The sequence below is a fragment of the Rutilus rutilus genome (assembly GCF_951802725.1).
Source record: "Rutilus rutilus genome assembly, chromosome: 7".
NCBI classification, from domain to species: Eukaryota; Metazoa; Chordata; class Actinopteri; order Cypriniformes; family Leuciscidae; genus Rutilus; species Rutilus rutilus.
The window spans coordinates 37,190,741-37,209,717 of NC_140221.1; the positions used below are offsets into that span (position 1 = coordinate 37,190,741).

Consider the following 18,977-nt stretch of genomic DNA (forward strand, 5'->3'; position numbering starts at 1 on the left):
CACAAACACACACAGGGTTATATAATTAACATTTGTCCAGCTATATCGTTGGACATGAACATACTGCTCTTTCATTTATGAACATACTCACTGTTTTTCTCCCATATTTATCAGATATGTTCCCCCATAATGAAGAACTGATCATCATTCCAATAAATACAACCTGTTTCAGAGAAGGGGAGAAACACAGTTATTCATAACAATTTGGTTAATCAGGAAAACACATTCAGGAGCAGCTGATGCAAAGCCTAACAGAATAAGAAAACCAGTCCTACTGCCAAACTATCTAAAAAGCAAGAGAGGAGTCATTATTGACTAAAGGAGTAGTGTACAGTACCGAAGTTAGCAGTGCCACCTGCCAGCTGGGCAGTGCCCACTCACAGTGCAGTTGAGGGGCCAATATACTGAGAATCATCATCTCCATGGCGTCGGCCATCTGCACATAAATAAAATCATCGGAAATATGGAAATAAATATAGAAACTACTAATTCTGACTACACAATTGGTAGGTACGCAGAAAATGTACAGCTTATAAAAATGACACTGGCTTTCTAGAATCCAAGGTCAACTGATTATAATAGAGTGCAACAGTCAGGTTCTGGAAGTAAAAACTCCATTCATTTTCTCCATAGGGAAATAGATTTTTAACGATAACTTACAAACCTTTAAAGGCAGACCTACTGTTAACTACAAAGTTGTTAACCCAAGGTATTTACTTCTGCTGTAGCCGTCAGCCAGCATTATTTCAACTTATTTTTAAAACAATTGCGTTTAACAGCAGAATTTGTGGTGAAAACTACCTTACCCGTGATGCTGTACAGAAAATTACACCATTCAGAGAGTCGCCAAATTCAAACCGCACCAAAATAGCTCTTTAGCTCCGCCTACTCCCATGAAGCACTGCGAATGACCTAATCGAGTCGATCTCCCTATGCACACAAAATACTTGAATATTTGTATACATGTGCTGTGCATATATTGCAATAAACGTAAAATATATTGTTTTTATATATATAATTAACATTTGTTAATAAGTAGTTTTATATTTCTTTAGTTTTATAAGCCTCGTGGGATTGTAGTTCTTTCAGTCACTAAAGCAGTTAAGTACACAGTCTTTTGCCTTTGTGTTTTTGTCTGATTTTCAATAGTTTGCTTCAAATCAAATTTTGTTGTTGATTAGCTTGGTTCATGGTAGTCTCGCGTAGCCAAACCTTCAACGGACAGCAGAAGGTCTGGACTCTATCGCAGCTTTTCTTGGCCAAGGACCGCCCAAGAGGATGTTTGACAATATAATATCGATGTCCATTCAATAACAGGCCAGCTGAATCTAATAAATTATTCATTCAAGGACGTTGTGCAAGTTTACTGCAACAATGGACCCTCGAACTTCACGTACTTTTGAAAATCCAACGTTTAGTTGATCCTGGTATAAGTGCTCATTGTCACAGTTGTAAACACAACAGCTTTCTTCTTCCACGAGGGGTTTTGGCGTCACGGCATTTGTTTCCAGGCGGACCGATAAAGAACGCGACACACACGTCTCCCGGATATCCTGTAGAATTCAACCAATCAGATTGCGACTTCGAAGTGTTTCCAGAAAAGTGTGCCATATGCATCAGACGTTCAGCCAACGGTTCGTAGACGTGACGTCTGAGGCTGAGACTAGGTTCATGGCTATAACGCTTAAAACAAAAAATACTTCCGGAACCAGTGCCTCTGAAGAATTGGACGAGCCCTGTTGCACTCTATTATACAGTGTTGTGAGGGTACAACAGTTATTCTCTCTCTACATTTCGTTTAAGTATTGTTACCCATGAAAGTCCTGTCAGGATGGACAGTTTCCACTGGAATGTCCCAAAGCCAATGGCTTCCACTGCATCCTCAACCATGAAGGTATCTGTTGAAAGAGTAACATATGGAGAGTAGTTTAGCCTTAAAGATGTTCAGTGAGCTGTCTGATAATGCAAATCCACTATCCTTTGTAGGAGGCATTAACATGCTCACAACAGTGTTATTTCAGTATTATTTATAAACTATTATAGTATTTATTAATATTGTGAATCAGCTTTTATTTTTGTATATACAATTTTCATTTAGTTTTAGCATTTCCTATGTGCATTTGTCATTTATTAGTTTAATTTTATTATATTTCTATTTAGATTTAGTTTATTTTTATTTCAGTTTTAATCATTTTAGTACTTCAGTTTAAACTTATTTTTATTTCAGATCAAGGAAAACATCTTGGAGCGCTGCTTGCTGGAAGGACCTTTGTTAAATAGTCTCGGAAGGTGCTCTTTGGTTGGGTTTCAAACTTGTATTTATAGAAAAAGAGATCCAAGGCACTTCTTCTGGTTCAAAAAAAGTTTAAAAGCCTTCAAATCATGGCTCAATCTAGAAACATTAAAAATAACTAAAACACTGCACACTGATGCATTTCGGCCATTCAGCCTTCCTCAGAGTGTTTTCATTTTTGTTTATTTCAGTTAGTTGCCAAGGCAATGTTTCTCATTTACATTTCAACTTTTTCATCTAATATTAATATTTCATATCAGCTTTATTTCATTGACAAAAACTATTTTTAATAGTTTTAATTTACAAGAACAAAGCCAGATCAAAATCTCCAATAAATATAAAATAAATAAATAAATAAATAACATATTTAGAAAGAAAAGATGTGCTTTTTCTTACAAAATTTTTTTTAATTGGCTAATCATACCATCAGTGGGGTTGGCAAATTCCCGAGGCACCGGAGCACCATCGGCCAAGGAAACAGACTCCATATCCGTCCGTCCTCCCTCCACCTGCAAAGCCTCTTCCCTGCTGCCATACTCATCCTCTGAGCGAGCGCTTTCACCTGTACGCCGAAATTTCACCACTCTGTCAGAGAGACGAACAGGCAAGCAGAAAATCAGGTACAGTATCAATCAGGTAATTCTGTAGTATTTGCATTCGGCTGCGACCCATTGACTAAAACAACCGGTAAGGGGAGGATTGATATATGAAATATATATATAATGAAATATCCTTTATATTTTTGCAGTGGCTGTTTTCAAAAAATATGAAGAAAGATCACATAATGATGCCTGGCATCTTAATCACAGGTCTAGCCATGCCTATGCATGATATAGAAGCAGCCCACACACCATGCAGCATATATACGCTATTTATTGTAAAGTGGCCGGGCAAAATAAATCATTTGACAGAACAAGCATCTTTGTGATGGAATACAGATGCAACGTGTAGGACAGAATGATGCACGTAACAAGAGACTGTTGCCAAGGAACTTCCTGCTTGTGCAATCCCTCTTCTGGTGTTCTAGAAAAAAAAGCTTGAGAAAAAGCCAGCATGATGTGTGAAGAGACAGTGGAGTCATGTTTGAAACTGTGACTCACAACCGTCAGCCTTTATAGGGCACCTGGATGACAGGCATTTTCTCACTGAATGAAAACTGCTGTTTAAAAACAAGAGTGACAGACGCTCTAGCGATAGTCAGGGGATTTTACTTTACAAATATCTCCGTGGTTAGACAGATTGGACCAGGGTAAGTAAGAGGAGCACACAGATATCCCATGGTCTGATAACTGTAATTGCAGGGCTCACAGCGACACTATGAGCAATAAAGCCTTCATGAGCAGACAGGCAGTGTAATTAAACAGACGACCTCTCCACGCTCAGCAGAGACAAAAAGTACATCGAGACTCGAGAGTGTTCAAAAAACACAAAACTAGGATGAAGATATAAATCATCAATGACAGAACAGACCTGAGCTCCATTAATGACTGCAAGCATAAAGAAAATGCTAAGAATGAAGGATGATTGTTACGATTATTTCCATAAAGCATGGAAAAAGCCAAGCTGAAGCAAGCTCTATATCAGCAATTAAGAGCGCTGCCATCATGATTCCTGCACACCATCAGATGGCGACCGGGCCTGCTGCCAAGCATCAGAAGCACAGGAATAACATCACCTTTAGCAGGCAGAATATTCAAAACTCTTATTAATCAGTGGAGAGATATTTACAGCAACACAGATGAATGAAAGAATGAATGACATTGGCATTTATATAGTGCTTTACTAATGTACTACTGTGCACCCAAAGCACTTTACAGTCATATCAGGGGGTCTCCCCTCAACCACCACCAGTGTGAAGCGTCCACATGGATGAAGCGACGGCAGCCACAGAGCAACGGCTCACCACACGCCAGCTAAAGGTGGAGAGGAGAGAGAGTGGTAGAGCCAGTTCAAAGGATGGGGATTATAGGAGGCTGTGATTGATAAAGAGGGAATTTAATTTGGCCAGGACACCGGGGGTTCCACTCCTACTCTTTACGAGAAGTGCCATGGGATTTTTAATGACCACAGAGAGTCAGGATCCATGTTTAATGTCTCATCCGAAAGATGATCATAAAAAGGTTAAAGCCCAATGACACACAAGGGCAAATTTCTATTTATTTGTAACTTGTACTGTCTTGTTAAGATGCCACAGATGCATTGGGTGATCATCGAGACCAAGATTTGTTGTTCAGGATTGACCTCATTCCATTTCAAAACAGTCAGCTGCGTTTCCATTACCCTTCAAATTGCGCAAATTGAAATTGCGAATTGAAAATACGCTTAATGGAAACACGTAATTTTCGCAAAAACTCTCATTTATCGCAAAAAAAGTGTTTCAGGCAATTCGAAAAAGAAATATTTCGCAAAACTGCAATGGAAACAGTTTTTGCGCATTTACAGATCACCTGACGTAGATAAAATACTGGATTCTAAACCTCAAAGAAATGCCACAATCAAGACCTCGAAGCAGAAATGAGGGAGAAACACCAGAAACACCTCATATGTGCCGCTCTCAAGTATAAGGGTCTTTCCTTATCATTAATGATTGGATAACACACATACGTCTCCTCTGATTAATAATAATAACCAGTGCAGTGGCTGGGATATAGTACATAAACCTACCAACGTCCGTTGCTGTGATTTTTGGAATGACTTTACTTATCGCGAGAGGAAAAAATTACGTTTTAGTCGCATAACATCGGTTAATGGAAACGCCGTCATTTCGCAATAGTTTTTTGTCGACATTAAGAAAAAAATCTCAAAAGTTTTGCGCAAATCTTTAATGGAAACGCGCCTATAGACTTTATGCTGTGCTGTAAATATGTTTGTAAATTCAAAAGAAAAATGTTACAATAAAAAGCTGATTACATAAAAGATGAAAATGACATTAGATTTAAAACATCTAGGTGTTGTTAGGACATTTTAGACAGATTTTTTTTTTTTTAAATCACTACTTCACTTAAAAAAATGGGGACTCCATTCGAATTCTATGGTGATAAAAAATTTTTTCAGAAATTACCACCATAGGAAATTAATTGGAAATACAAAAAAATATTAAAAAAGAGAGCAATTTTGGTGGGGGGTACAATCTACAAATCAGCCATCATCAAAAATAATTTGAACTGGTTTGACTACAACACAAAGCAAGTTTTTGCAAATGCGGAAAATAAAATCAATAATTCAGCCACAATGCAGTAAAAAATTAAAATAAAAATAAAACAGCAATGAAGGGGTTACACTCTAAAACATCAAGAGTACAAAACATACACTCAAACACTCATTCACTTACACACTCTCACACACAACACACTATTATACATGCATGAACTGGTGTTGCTGTAACAATATGGCAAAATTGAGCCAGAAGACTCAAATAAGAGGTTGAAATCAAATCAGACCCAGATTGATTAAGCTCTGATAAAGAATTCATTTTCAGTTTGTTACATTTTTATTGAATTTTGATGTTTTAACAAAATGTCTTTCTCTGCATTCAGGTTTGACTGTGGTAAAATTATTGGAAAAACTGACACTTCAAATCAACATATCAAACAAAAAATATCTAAACCTTGACAAAAAGCAGACGTTGAGAATGTCTAAATATATATCCAAATCCACAGCCTAATAAAAGTATGTTTTTATGTCTAAAAACAACTAGAATATATAAGCCTCTTTTTATATAGAGCAATGGCATTAAAGATGTTTTCCTTATTTTACTCCCATCAGATGACACTAATCCGTCAGAACGGTGTCGTTAATAACTAATGATCTTTGCAACGGAAGTGAATCAATCAAAACTAACTTTAGCTGGACAATAACTTTATTCTAGAGCTGCTGTAAAGCCAAAACAATCTATGTTACTTTAATTCCCTATTATCACTGTAAAGTTGCTTTGAAACAATCTATATTGTTAAAAGCGCTATATAAATGAAGGTGACTTGACTTGACTTTAATTGAAAAATAAATAAATAAATATATTTTTTTATTATTATTTTCAAATGGAAAATGATCATAATTATTGCATAAATATTGATTTGTAACATAAAATTCTCTCAAAATACACAATAAAAAAATATTATTGAACAAAAATATATTACATTGATTTTACTGAAAATAAGAAAAGTTACATTTTAGGTGTTCAGAAACAACACAAGTGTGACTCCCAAATAAACAATACCAGAGGGTTTACAGACAATAAATGTAATTTTAGTGTAAATACTGTAATACAAAATACAAAAAATAAATTAAAAAAGAGATGGGTTTTGGAAGCAAAAATAATGTATTACCATATATGTAATTTATAATAAAAAAAAGATGCAAATAACATTACATTTAACAGGAAAATACAGCAGGCTATAGTTAAAATATTAATAATGTATTTTATAATAGCTTTTTATATATTTTTATTGTAAAATTAAGAGGGGTTTTTCTTCAGCGTATACTTAACCTTGGGTTAAGATGTTTTTTAACCCTGCCACATTTGTAAAGGGCTAAGCACTGAATTTAACCCTGGGTTAAGAAGCCCTGTCCCGGAAATAATTTAAAATGCGAACAATCTGAAAAGTCACAGACAGGATTTTCATTTTCTAAAAAGCCAATCAAATTAATCTGAATAGCTCTCAAAGTGATATTGGCATTAATTGAGATCTGTGAGCAGAATGACTGTCTATATCAATAAAACACATGTATACACAAATAACCATTGTGTTATTCAATGGAAGGAGTCATGACATGTAAAAATGCAAATGACCCAAAAGACGAGGAAAATGGTCTTTGCAACACAAGGTTACTGCTTTAACATGTACAAATAAGCTGTTTAATCTACTTGAGCTGTTTACCGAACATGCACCTCTGCCAATTCATAAATCCCAAATGTGCGTATCCATATTCTACATCAAACAGCATTATGTAAGCATTGATTTTTATTTATTTTTAAAGTTGCATAAATATCAATGTCACGTTGTTTACGGCACATTCTAGTCGCTGTAGGTCACTAAAAGCTTAAATGAACGGAAGAGTGTTTGCATGATGGCTCAGGTCGCGTGCGGATGAAAGAAAAAGGATGAAAAGAACACTCACGGGAGCTGCCTTAACTGAAACAAATCATCGTCCATTATCGGTCTGTTCGTCGGGCTGACGGAGTCTTTGTCTCGTCGCCGTTACATTGCTGTCGAGTCGAGTCGAGTCTGATTTCAGCACCACAGGCGTGAGGACCGTGAAGAGCTCAGAGAGGGGCGGTGTTGTGCGGAGCTGCCATGATTCCTGCGCCTGTCGTGTCGCTCCTGCTGGATCTCTGCAAAGGCTGGAACGCCCGTGTCATACCAAAGCACCAGCAGGGAACTGTGAATATGTTCTGGAGACGATGAATCAAGACAATACACTTTTCCATCCATGTATATCATCAGGGCCGTGCACAGACCTTTTGAGGGGCATGTGCTGAAACTGAAAAAGGGCACCCCCCTCCCTTTTTTTTTTATATCAAGATTATTTAGTAAGCCTACATAAAAGGAAGAAATGGTCACATCTTCATGACAAATTCAATAACACAAAATAATAGTCTCAACAGCTTTAGATTTATTCACGATTAATAACAACCATAATTCAGCTTTGATCACAGAAATAAATTACATTTTAAAATATATTCAAATAGAAAACAGTTATTTTAAATTGTAAAAATATATCACAATATTACTGTTTTTGCTGTATTTTGGATCAAATAAATGAAGCCTTGGAATGAATTAAATAATGAATTAGCCTACATTCTGCATGATAAAATATAAAGATTTCACAGTGATCTTCTGTAATGTTTTTTTTAGTTACTACTACAACATTACTGTAGTAAAACCATGTTTTACTACATTTTACACATGTGAGGACGAGCGGAGAGTATAGAATATAGATAAATTATATATTATTACCATAACATGATTAGCCTAAATGTTAATAAATTAAGTGTATCAGCAATCACAAATCAAAGAAGACATTTCTTAGAAATATATGTTACCTAGGTGACGAGGATCACTCTTTGCTTTGTGTAAGTTCCAGTACGAAACAGCGCGGGGGCGCACCTTTTATGATTTTCCGATGGTAAAAACTAATTTTGTTGTATTACTTATCAATATATAGTTTTTGACCAGCGAATGTGTGCTGTGCAAATGTGCATTTTTTTTGTCCGTCATTAAAACGGCGCCGACGCCTGCCGGCATCACATTACATTTTCATCAACAGGTTACAAACTAGTTTGTTGTAGCTATATAGGCGGGGCGCTCAGTTTTTCCTGTTGTAAAATACATTTGGCCAAAATCGCATTTTATAAAAGATGAAATGCTACTGTATGCTCGCACAGGCTATTTAAGTGTAGGCTATGTATTGGCTATGACTATGGCAAATGCTAGCCTAGACCTCTCTCTCAGGCGACGTCCCACATGTCTCAGTCAGTGAGTCAGACATCAAATAAATAAAATATGAGCCTTTATAGACATAACGTTAGTGTTTAGTAGTACTTATTCAAACAACAAGATATTTATTTACCCTTCGCAAAACTTCGTTCAGCTGCTGTCTACTGTGTGGCTGCTGTGGAACTTCAGTTGATTCAGTGAACATAGAGGGGGCGGAGTTATCAGCTTACTGACAGCTTAAAGATCGAATAAGATTTACGCAAGCTCGGTTTAAGAACTTTCATTGGCTAAATATTTGTAAAACAGACAGACAGCCATAAAGGGTGACCAATAGCATTGATTTAAAAAATTTTTTTTTTTAAACACCACAAAAAAAAAGGGCACTTTGGAGTGTAAGGGCAAAAAGGGCATGTGCTCTGCACAGGTTGATCCCTACCTGTGCACGTGCCTGTATATCATTGATCATATATCATTCCCCCATTCATCTTATTTTGTGTATTTTTTATTTTATTATTATTTATATAGATTATTACACTGGCCTACATGTTTCCAAAATGTAAATTCTATTCATATTTTAAATATTCAATGAGACAAAAATGTCTGTAGGCTAATGGTTAATAAATTGCATTGAAACATTTAAAACTATATAAACAATTTTAGGCTTGCTAGTGCACAAGGTCATGGCACTGTTTGAAAAATAAATTAAAGCTGATAATTCCTCACATATCCAGTTTTCCGCAATTAGCTGTATGATTTGATTACCGAAGACCTGCCGACAAATCGAACAAAATATTAGATAAAGTGACAAAAGGTACTCACTTGTCCTTGAAAGGATGAATTTTAACAAGGGATATGATGGTACGACTTGATGCATAACAAAGATTAGATTTAACAGACAATAAATGTAATTTTGCTGTAAATACTGTAATAAAAAAAGAAAAAAGAGATGGGTTTTGGAAGCAAAAAAAAAAATATATATATATATATATATTATGATGAAAATAATATTACCATTATTATTTTCATGATTTATCAATTTTTTTCTTTTGTCAAATCAATTAAGATAATTTATGTGGTTCAGGTAAAAATATTTTGAGTTTCTGTTTATTAAACAAACCTTCATTGTATCAACTAAATGTTTTAATTAACCTAAAATTGTAAGGCATCCATTACTTATTTTTTAAGTTAAACCAACAATATTTTTACAGTGAGGACAATACATATAGTTTTACAGTATAGCCTAGTCAAAATATTAAGCTTGTATATTTATAATAGCTTTTTATATTTTTTAGTCTTCAGTGTTTTATTCAGTGTTGTCTTTACTTATCCATAATTAGATGTACAAAATCAAGTTAATAGATTTGAATATTGAAGAACTATCGACAAATCTAACAAAATCTCAGAAAAAGTGATAAAAATGTACTCTTTTCTTCTAATAAAGCCTTTATATCTGTTTTTAAATCTAATGAGTCTCTTCTGTCAGTTTATTACCTGATTTCACTCATTAAGACCATCATTTGGGAATTCTATCCAGCTAATTTGTTAACCCAAGAAGTGCATTTTGGCACTGGGATAGTGAACACTGAATGTTTTTTTCAATGGATTTTTGTACTTTACCATAGATATAAACACTAGATGTCGCCTTGGGGTTCTAAACATGCGTCAAAACCGCCGCCATCTTTGAACAGGGGTCTTGCCATAGGAAGTAGCTAGGTAACGCTGCTATCTCCGCCTATACTTCAATTTTATGGATGATACCGGACTTTTGTGCTGCGTATGGATGTTCACACGAACGAAATCTAAACCAGACAGCATGGGATTAGATTTACTCTGTGGATGGTAGTAGTCAAGTTGTTTTTTTATAAGTTCAGTGTACATTTCTCTGCTTGGAGGAAGAAAATGAACTGTGATTCTCGCACAGCTAATGAACTGTGAATATTCTTTAGATATTATTTGAAATAACTCTTGTGTTTAAAATGTACAATATGCAGGAGTTGATCCTCAATACCCACTTTTGGCTGTGATGTGCTGTGTTGTTCCTAACTTTTGATTTTTTACCGATTGTACTCAAACCTTTTAATGAAAAAAAAAAAAAAAAAAAACCTGTAAGTACAGTCCTAATAGTATGCTGGTCCTCTCCCTGTCAATCTTCAAACAGTACATCCATGATTATTATACATAGAATTCCGCAAATCTTATGTATGTGTGCGTTTTGCACAAGGACAGTGGGCTCAAGGGCTTGTTTCTTTTCCTTGCAAACTGGGGATGGAGGTGTGGAAGGACACTGAAATTTGTGAAAATGTCAACTGTTTAAATCCTTTCTTTAAAGTGAATTTCGTTTTGTATAAATTGTATCTTAATTTTAATACATTTTATTCATCAACAAATTGCTTGTTGATATAATCATGGAGGCGTCCGCGCGGTCACTTACTTATTGCACGTTAACTGGAGCGCATCTCATCCTAACTTAACGAATCTCAGCCTATGCCTCACACAGACAAGAGAAATACATCAAATACACAAAGCTTAAATAGTCTTTAAACGAAATAATTTAAAACGAAAGAAAAAAGCTAGGCTACTCTCTGATTATGTAATCCATTATGTGCATTTCTCTCTCTAGGCGCGTTCACTACGGAGATGGCGATCGTCAACTTCATCTCTGCAGCGAGTCCACACTGTCAGAAGTTTATTAATAAAAATCAATGCACGCGTCACCGGATTTACAAATGCACTTCTTGCTTGTTGCACGCACACATATTATGTCGAAATAACGAGATATTATGTTGAAATAACATTATTCTTAATAAAACATCTTTTAGAATATTTGATTGAATGCTGAATGTTGCGCTTGTTCAATTTAATAAAATTAAAAATTTAATTGTGATCATTAAAATAATTGAATATTAAATATTTAGTGGCCAAGTTTTGCTCATTTATATATGTATTATATAGCAATAGTTTATTCTAAGTTTACTCAAGTGGAAGAATGTGACTAATAAACGTAGGCCTACTAGCACTATGCATTATATTTTGAAAAAGAAGTAATTTTCTTAATATCAAAACCTTAAATTTCCTCTGGACTCAATGATAAATACATGACTGACCGTTGGAACGAACCATAAAAACTAGAAAATCGCATTTATGACGATTTATGGTGATTTTATTTCCGTTAGACCGTTGCCTACATTGACGCTGATGCATTAAAGAGGAGGGGCTCCCCTGTTCCAAGATGGCGGCTCTATTGACGCATTCGTTCCAATGAACTGCCGTATACAAGGCGACATCTAGTGTTTATATCTATGGTACTTTACAAACTCTCATTATAAATACAGCCTTCCATCATTTCCGCTTATGGCAGGCTCGGTCCTACTCCGCGGAAGGTCCGTCGAACAACAATGAGCAATGTTTAGTTCCGCACATGCGAGCGCAGTGAAATATGCCTTGGTGCAAACAGGGAACTACAGACAAGCTTGTTCGAGAGTTTTTACGCACTGGATCTGCTGCAAGGTTTGAGTTTGTATGGAAACGTGTGATATGACGGCTAAATAGTGAATCTGTGTAGCTCAACTAGACGCAGGAATGGACAGGAAAGTTGGTCCCAGCTGTTGCACTGGAGGCCAGCAGACATTCGCTTTTATTACTGTGTTTGTATTTCATTGATCATCACAGATGAATAAACATGCGAATCTGTCGCCTTTAGCTGGTTGTTGCTTTTAGCTGGTCTAGACCCAGTAAACATAAGTGCTGTAATAAACGTGTTCGGAGGGTTCTCTTCCTAGCTTGATAGCCAGCAGTAGCTTATTCAAACTACTCCATCTGTCTTAACAATATATGTGAAATTAACACTTATAGGTATTTAATAATTCAGTATGCAGCATGAATCTGAGCACGAAGTATGGCTTTAAATGTTTTACTTTCCCCCCAAAAAAGTGTGATGTACGTACTAATGGCTAATGGGATTTCGCTAGAGAGCTAGACTTAATGCAAACACAGCTGTCAAGGTCAGAGTTAGTTAGTCTGCTGTCTGCCACAGGTGTCCCTCTGACATGTTTGTTTGTGATCAGTCTACATGTAAGGATCTGTAAATGTGCTCTTTAACTTTGTCACTTCATTTCAATCCAGTTGTCTGTGCTGGATGCTACCAAATTTGAAAACAATTTTTTTCTTCTTTATGTTTTAGGAACAAGATGATGAAAAACTGGGGTGTGATTGGTGGGATAGCTGCTGCCATGGCTGCTGGAGTTTATGTACTATGGGGGCCAATTTCAGACAGGAGGAAGAAGAGAAAAGGTTTGTTTTCTTTGTAGTTAAAAGTCTTCAAGTAAGTTAAAGTCACTATGAATTGAAAATTGCCAATTTTTTATGGAATATTGCTGTGTTTATTACAAATGATTTATCCATGCAAATCATATTTGTACATTCATGTGCTTTAAAAAAAAAAAAAAAAAATTAACTTCAAACAACATCTCTTCACTGATGACGTGTACACAACCTGCCACTCACATGAGATTACAGCAATCAGCAAAAGACATGATCCAATCAATTCCTGATGGACAAAATTATGTCCCGTCCTAAATATTTTTTCTTGTTTAAGTAGCTGTTCACAGCAATAGCAAACCACAACAATCCAATCTAATCCCATTGGATAAAATCAAGTCTAGCCCTTGCATCTTGAACAAGAAAAAAATGTAGGGCGGGACTTGATTTTATTCAATGGGATTTGATTGAATTGTTGCGGTTTGCTATTGCTGTGATCTCATGTGATTGACAGGTTGTCCCGCCCTCGCACCAGTGAACATGTCATCAGAGAAGAGATGTCTATGCAAGAGGGATGGGCACATGAATTCAATAAAAAATTATTTATACCAAATACAGCAATATTTCATTAAAAAAAAACAAGAATTGATTTTATGGTCACTTTAAACTTTATTATATAATAGACCGTACTAGTGCTGGATGTGTAGTGTGCAGTGCCTCAAAAAAAGGCAAACTAGTGCATGTAAGGGACTACATCTTGTAGCATAAGAATGCCACTTCATGAATTTGCTTTTCACAAATGAAAATGTTTAGAAGTATAAAATAGTAACCATTTTATGAAAGCAATGAGGCTCAAGGCTCTGTTATATTATGAATATATTAATAGCTATAATAGAGTGTTGTGACTGTATTCATTGCTTAAATGAATCATGTCTCTCACAGGTATGGTTCCTGGTCTGCTTAATCTGGGGAACACATGCTTTATGAACTCACTTCTCCAGGGCCTGGCAGCGTGCCCTTCCTTCATCAGATGGCTTGAAGACTTTACAAGTGAAAGCAGTGTCCATCCAGAGAGAACAGAGAGAGAGACTCAGCTGTCCAGATCTCTGATGCAGTTACTTAAAGGTTCTTTCCCATTCACTTCAGCGCACACAAATGCACAAAATGTTAATGCACACTAAAAGGGTGCTCTCTCCATTTTCCTTCCTTTATAAAGCCCTATCAAGCCATGATCCTGGAGAAGATAATGTTTTAGATGCGGGAAGCCTTTTAGAAGCTCTCAGACTTTACAGATGGCACATCAGCTCATTTGAGGAACAGGTAGGATGTTCTCAAAGAAAATGCAGTTGCATATTTTACAGGAATAGTTCACCTAAAAATGGAGGAATTCATTAAAGACCCCCTGTGGTGAAAATCAAGTCTTTAATGTGTCTATGTGGAAATTCATCAGTCAACGCCATTGCTGAGTATTTTCTCCTTAAAAATGCAGTGTCCATGGTTTGAAATCGCCCCTGTTTCCTATCGTCACTAACATGTAACTTCGGCTGCGTCCAAAATCGCATACTCTTTTGAGTAATTACTTCATGACCGCTAAAAAAGTATGTTCTATATAATATGAGTGTGTGTAGGATAAATGTTATCAGGGATGTGCTACATTTGACATGCTGTTGTTATCATGTGACCTACGGTGTCAGTTGCGTCGCTTCACTGCCATTCACAAATTCTCTCCCGTGGCCTCATGGGATTGTAAAATCTCCATCGTATGCACACTTCAGAATCTCGCCGGAAGAAGTAAGTCATCCGGGTACTTATTGGCTACTCTTTTATGACTACTGTGAATTCGGACATACTTCTTTTGTCACTTACTGTATTTGCCTACTATATACTAGGGAAGTATGCGATACCAACGTCAACGTGTGGGGCGGGACTTTTCTCCACTGTCTTTCTATGAATTTTAAAGTGTTCAGATGCTGATTTTTAGAAAGCAGCTGTCTGACTCTGATCTGGCGAACAGGAACATGGTTTGTGTAACATTAGCAACACATTATAAGCTGATCAAATAATCAAACCAAAGGCTAATAATTTTAAGACACTTTAACATTACAACAGTAAAGTTGACCGAGTGGATCAGGTAGTCCGAGCTTGTGCGATTGAATGGAGGCGGGGGCTAATTTGCATATTCATGGTTCCGCGTATACTAAATGAAGCAAGGTTGTAGAGTTACATTTCAAGCTATTTTAAGGCTTGAAGAAATTTTTTTCAGAGGACCAAAAGTTTAAATATGTCATTTTGATTATCAAAGATAAGTTTTGAGGGAATTTTTTTTAGACTGCAGTGGAACTTTAACTTAATAATGACAATCTAAATGAGCATTTCTTGCCTTATCTCCACAGGATGCTCATGAACTCTTTCATGTTCTCACATCATCATTAGAGGAGGAACGGGAACGCCAACCCAGAGTTGCTCACCTGTTCGACATGCAAACACTGGAGGTAAACAAGAGCAGTCACCATTAATGCAATATTAGGACTTAAAAATAAATAGATATTCCATAGACATTTCTTACCACCCTACTGTTAATGCTTTCAGAAATCTGTGGAGTCCAAAGAAAAAAATATCAGCTGCAGAAGTGGAGGTAAATGAAGACTTTCTTCTTTAAACATTTAGACAATTTGCCTGAAATTAACATTTTTTTTAGCATTTAGTAATTTATCTTTTTCATCCCCAGGCCCATTACATCCGATTCCAAGTTTATGGAGGACTCGGCACCCTTTTCATGGGCGGTTAACAAGTTATATGGCTTGCAAGCGCTGTGAGCAGCAGGTGAACTTTTTCAGACTTTTTTTCATATTCAATTTTAAATAAATTTTTTAGATTTCAAAAATATTTATGTCTACGGCATCTTATTGAAACAATGGAATTGTTAACCGTCTCCGTTTTTGTTTTCAGAGTCCTGTGCACTATGATTCTTTCGACAGCTTGTCTCTTTCAATCCCTTCAGTACAGTGGGTAATGCAAACTTATTCAGTAATTCACAATTACGTTTGCAGAATAGCTTCCTCAAATATTTTGTCGTCACTATATTCAAATATGACAGTTGAATTTGTATTACTCCGCAAGCATCTTACAGACAAAAAGTATAGCTGGTGTATCATTCTTTCAGGGCCGACCTGTTACTTTGGACCAGTGTCTAAAGCATTTCATCTCTTCTGAAACCATCAAAGAAGTGGAGTGTGAAAACTGTACCAAGGTATCATATGTTAAATTTAGCAGGACAAGTTGCTTTAGTACCATTGCACCTCATCATTAATTTGCTGAACTGATTCTCTCTGTTTCTTTGTAGCAACAGGCTGGAGAGCTTGTAAATGGAGAAGTCCTTGAGAGTCAGAGGACGACATTTGTCAAACAGCTGAAACTTGGGAAGGTATACAGTACATGTTTGAAATTCTCACATTTAGACCAACAGCCTTTCCTGAACTCTGACAGTTGGCTCGTAAAAGATTAAAGGCCCGTTCACGCCAAGAATGATAACTATAACGATAATGTCCACACCGACTCACAATATCATTCTGTTTATTCTAAGTGCACACTAGAGTTTTGTCGTCTGCCGCTTTAAATGCTCGATGATGAATGGATTCTGATTGGCAGTCAATGTTTTTATCGTTCATCTGCTGGGAAAATGTTGCTGTGAAAGTGATTCCAACTATATCGTTCCTCTGTGCTGTTATTGTTGTGGTGTGGATTCTGCTATTCTTTTAAGTTCAGAACCGTTTTAAATATTATACATTTATCATTATATTTACCATCCTTGGTGTGAACAGGCATTAACAGCACTCTTAAAAAATACCCTGTTGGTTTGTGTGTGTGTGTTTCTTTTCACGTTTAGTTGCCTCAGTGCCTCTGCATCCACTTGCAGAGACTGACGTGGTCTAAAGAGGGCACTCCCATTAAGAGGCAAGAGCATGTTCAGTTTACTGAGTATTTGTCTCTGGATCGATACAAACATTGCACTGCTGGTCAAAACCTGCAGAGGACCAGCAGAACAAACAAACCCATATCTGCCAAAGCTGCCGGAGAACAAAAAGACAAAACCATTGCCAATGGTGTTGGTAAGAGATGTGAACTTTTCCATTGGTTATCAACGTGATGTGATGCTGTCGTTTAAATGCTGATGTTGTCATTTAGATCTGTGAATATGGATTTGCTCTAGATAAAAAGTAATTCATCTATAAAAACCAATCAAATATCCGTGCAATTTCTTTGCTATTTTTATAATAATTTTAGTTGTTACTATTATTATGAATTGTTATTATATATTTTTTCTATAGAATACACATATTTTTGAGTGTCTTCATTAAGATTTATTTCAATTTCTTTTGCTGATTCAGAACATTGCAACAACAATAAGCCACTGTCCAATGGAACCTTTCCCTCTGTCTTTCTACACTCACCAGGACTGAGCTCACAACTCAACCTCACTTACGACTACAGGTAGATGCATGCATGCTGTTATAAAGAGAACTAGAAAATATACTTTGATTTTTTTAAAAACTGCTTCTAAGCTGAACTTTTTTTTCATACTACCTTAACTTTTTTTCCCCAGCCCCTCAGAGTACCTCTTCCGCTTAACAGCTGTGCTGGTTCACCATGGCGACATGCACTCGGGACATTTTATCACTTACCGCCGCTGTCCTGCGGCTCCCCGTGGAACTTCTCCTTTTAGCTCGCAGTGGCTCTGGGTTTCTGATGATTCTGTGAGGAAAGCCAGCCTTCAGGAGGCGCTCTCCTCCAGCGCATACCTGCTGTTTTACGAACGAGTGCGAAGGCACAGTCTGAGGGTAGAAGAGTAACATGTCAGCTGACCCGGGTTACTTATTCTTAGTTTAAATCTAGAATGTTAACCCTTGTTCCTCTCTGTTTCAGGCCGTGCTACTCTGGCCAAGTGCAATCGTGCATCCTTGTGCATGCAGTTTGCATGCATGTTGTTTCTGATCTCTCTTTGTGAGAAAGAGAGAGGGAAGGGTTCTGTATATCATAGTTTCCGCATTAATCTTGCTCAGTGTCTACGGCGGTTATTTTTTTTAGTAAACTCCTAATTCATTATCTGATTATAGGAATGATGTCATGTCAGTCATGATTAGTTGCCACTGATATGGGATTCACATTGAGACTTTAACAGGAAAACTCATGATAATGTTTTGTTGCAAATTGACCCAGAATTATTGCCTTCCTCATTAAGCTAATGATTTGACTGAATTTTTTTACATGGTTTCTCATGCAGTTTTTTTTATATGTAATTAGCGATAATGTGTCTTTGGCAATGAATTACCCATTGTTAATAATGTGTTTATGCAATTCACATATAACGGTCTTTTGTAACATGTAAACCCTAAGCAGTTTTTCTTTCACATTTTGGAGTTAAAGAACACAAAACCATGGGATAGATCCTCATCAGGTGTTTAGTGTCTACATGTAGATCAGTTTTTCTATAAATCCTCCTCATTTTTTTTTGTACGGTTGACATATGCTATCATTTTAACTTTAGTGAATGCTTAGAAGGGAAATTTAGCAGGAATATTCCAGATCCTGAGTATTTAATACCACAGATTTTCAGATGACTTAAATATTAGTCTACGTCCATTTCCAGTGTTATGTAAGCTCCTTGTTATATGTTGATTGTAAATTATGCTATTTGCACAAACAATTGTATATTTTTATGGTATTGGTGTGTATGATTGTGTGGGTGAACATTTTTTCACAAATAAATTAAATTAATTCCGCAACAGTAATATATTTCCTTTAAACGTTTTCCACTCCTTCACATGTTTCAAGTCGCATAACTAAAAGCCTCTGAAGTTTTTCTGGTCTTGAAATTGTCTCTGAATCTTTGCAAATGAAAGCTATGCTAGAGGGGAAGACTTGGGATGTGGTGGACGACTCAGTCATTTAAAAAAAAAATTATTTTTTTTCAACACCCCGTCATCATTCAT

At 36.3% G+C, this 18,977-nt stretch overlaps 2 protein-coding genes across 4 annotated transcripts in view; one reads left to right on the forward strand and one right to left on the reverse strand.

Annotated features, from left to right (window-relative positions):
* Positions 1-8,944, reverse strand: part of svopa (SV2 related protein a) — a 29,117-nt gene extending 20,173 nt beyond the window's left edge. Inside the window, exons 1-6 of one of the 3 annotated variants that reach the window (XM_084413576.1) lie at positions 8,864-8,944; positions 7,412-7,634; positions 2,718-2,878; positions 1,813-1,898; positions 338-436; positions 92-163 (exon numbers count right to left, since the gene is read on the reverse strand). In XM_084413576.1, coding sequence (XP_084269702.1) covers positions 92-163; positions 338-436; positions 1,813-1,898; positions 2,718-2,878; positions 7,412-7,446 — 453 coding nt within the window. In that variant the 5' untranslated portion in view covers positions 7,447-7,634; positions 8,864-8,944. Of the gene's footprint in view, positions 1-91; positions 164-337; positions 437-1,812; positions 1,899-2,717; positions 2,879-7,411; positions 7,686-8,863 lie in introns of all 3 variants that reach the window. The other 2 variants (XM_084413575.1, XM_084413574.1) reach the window with 2 other exon arrangements.
* A 3,137-nt stretch (positions 8,945-12,081) lies between these two features.
* usp30 (ubiquitin specific peptidase 30) lies at positions 12,082-18,957 on the forward strand. Its single transcript, XM_084413577.1, has 13 exons — positions 12,082-12,237; positions 12,911-13,020; positions 13,930-14,112; positions 14,204-14,307; positions 15,381-15,479; positions 15,577-15,622; positions 15,716-15,810; positions 15,937-15,996; positions 16,151-16,237; positions 16,331-16,411; positions 16,874-17,096; positions 17,376-17,478; positions 17,591-18,957. The coding sequence occupies exons 1-13, from the start codon at positions 12,167-12,169 to the stop codon at positions 17,835-17,837; spliced, it is 1,509 nt and encodes a 502-aa protein (XP_084269703.1). The 5' UTR covers positions 12,082-12,166; the 3' UTR covers positions 17,838-18,957.
* Positions 18,958-18,977: the final 20 nt, after the last annotated feature.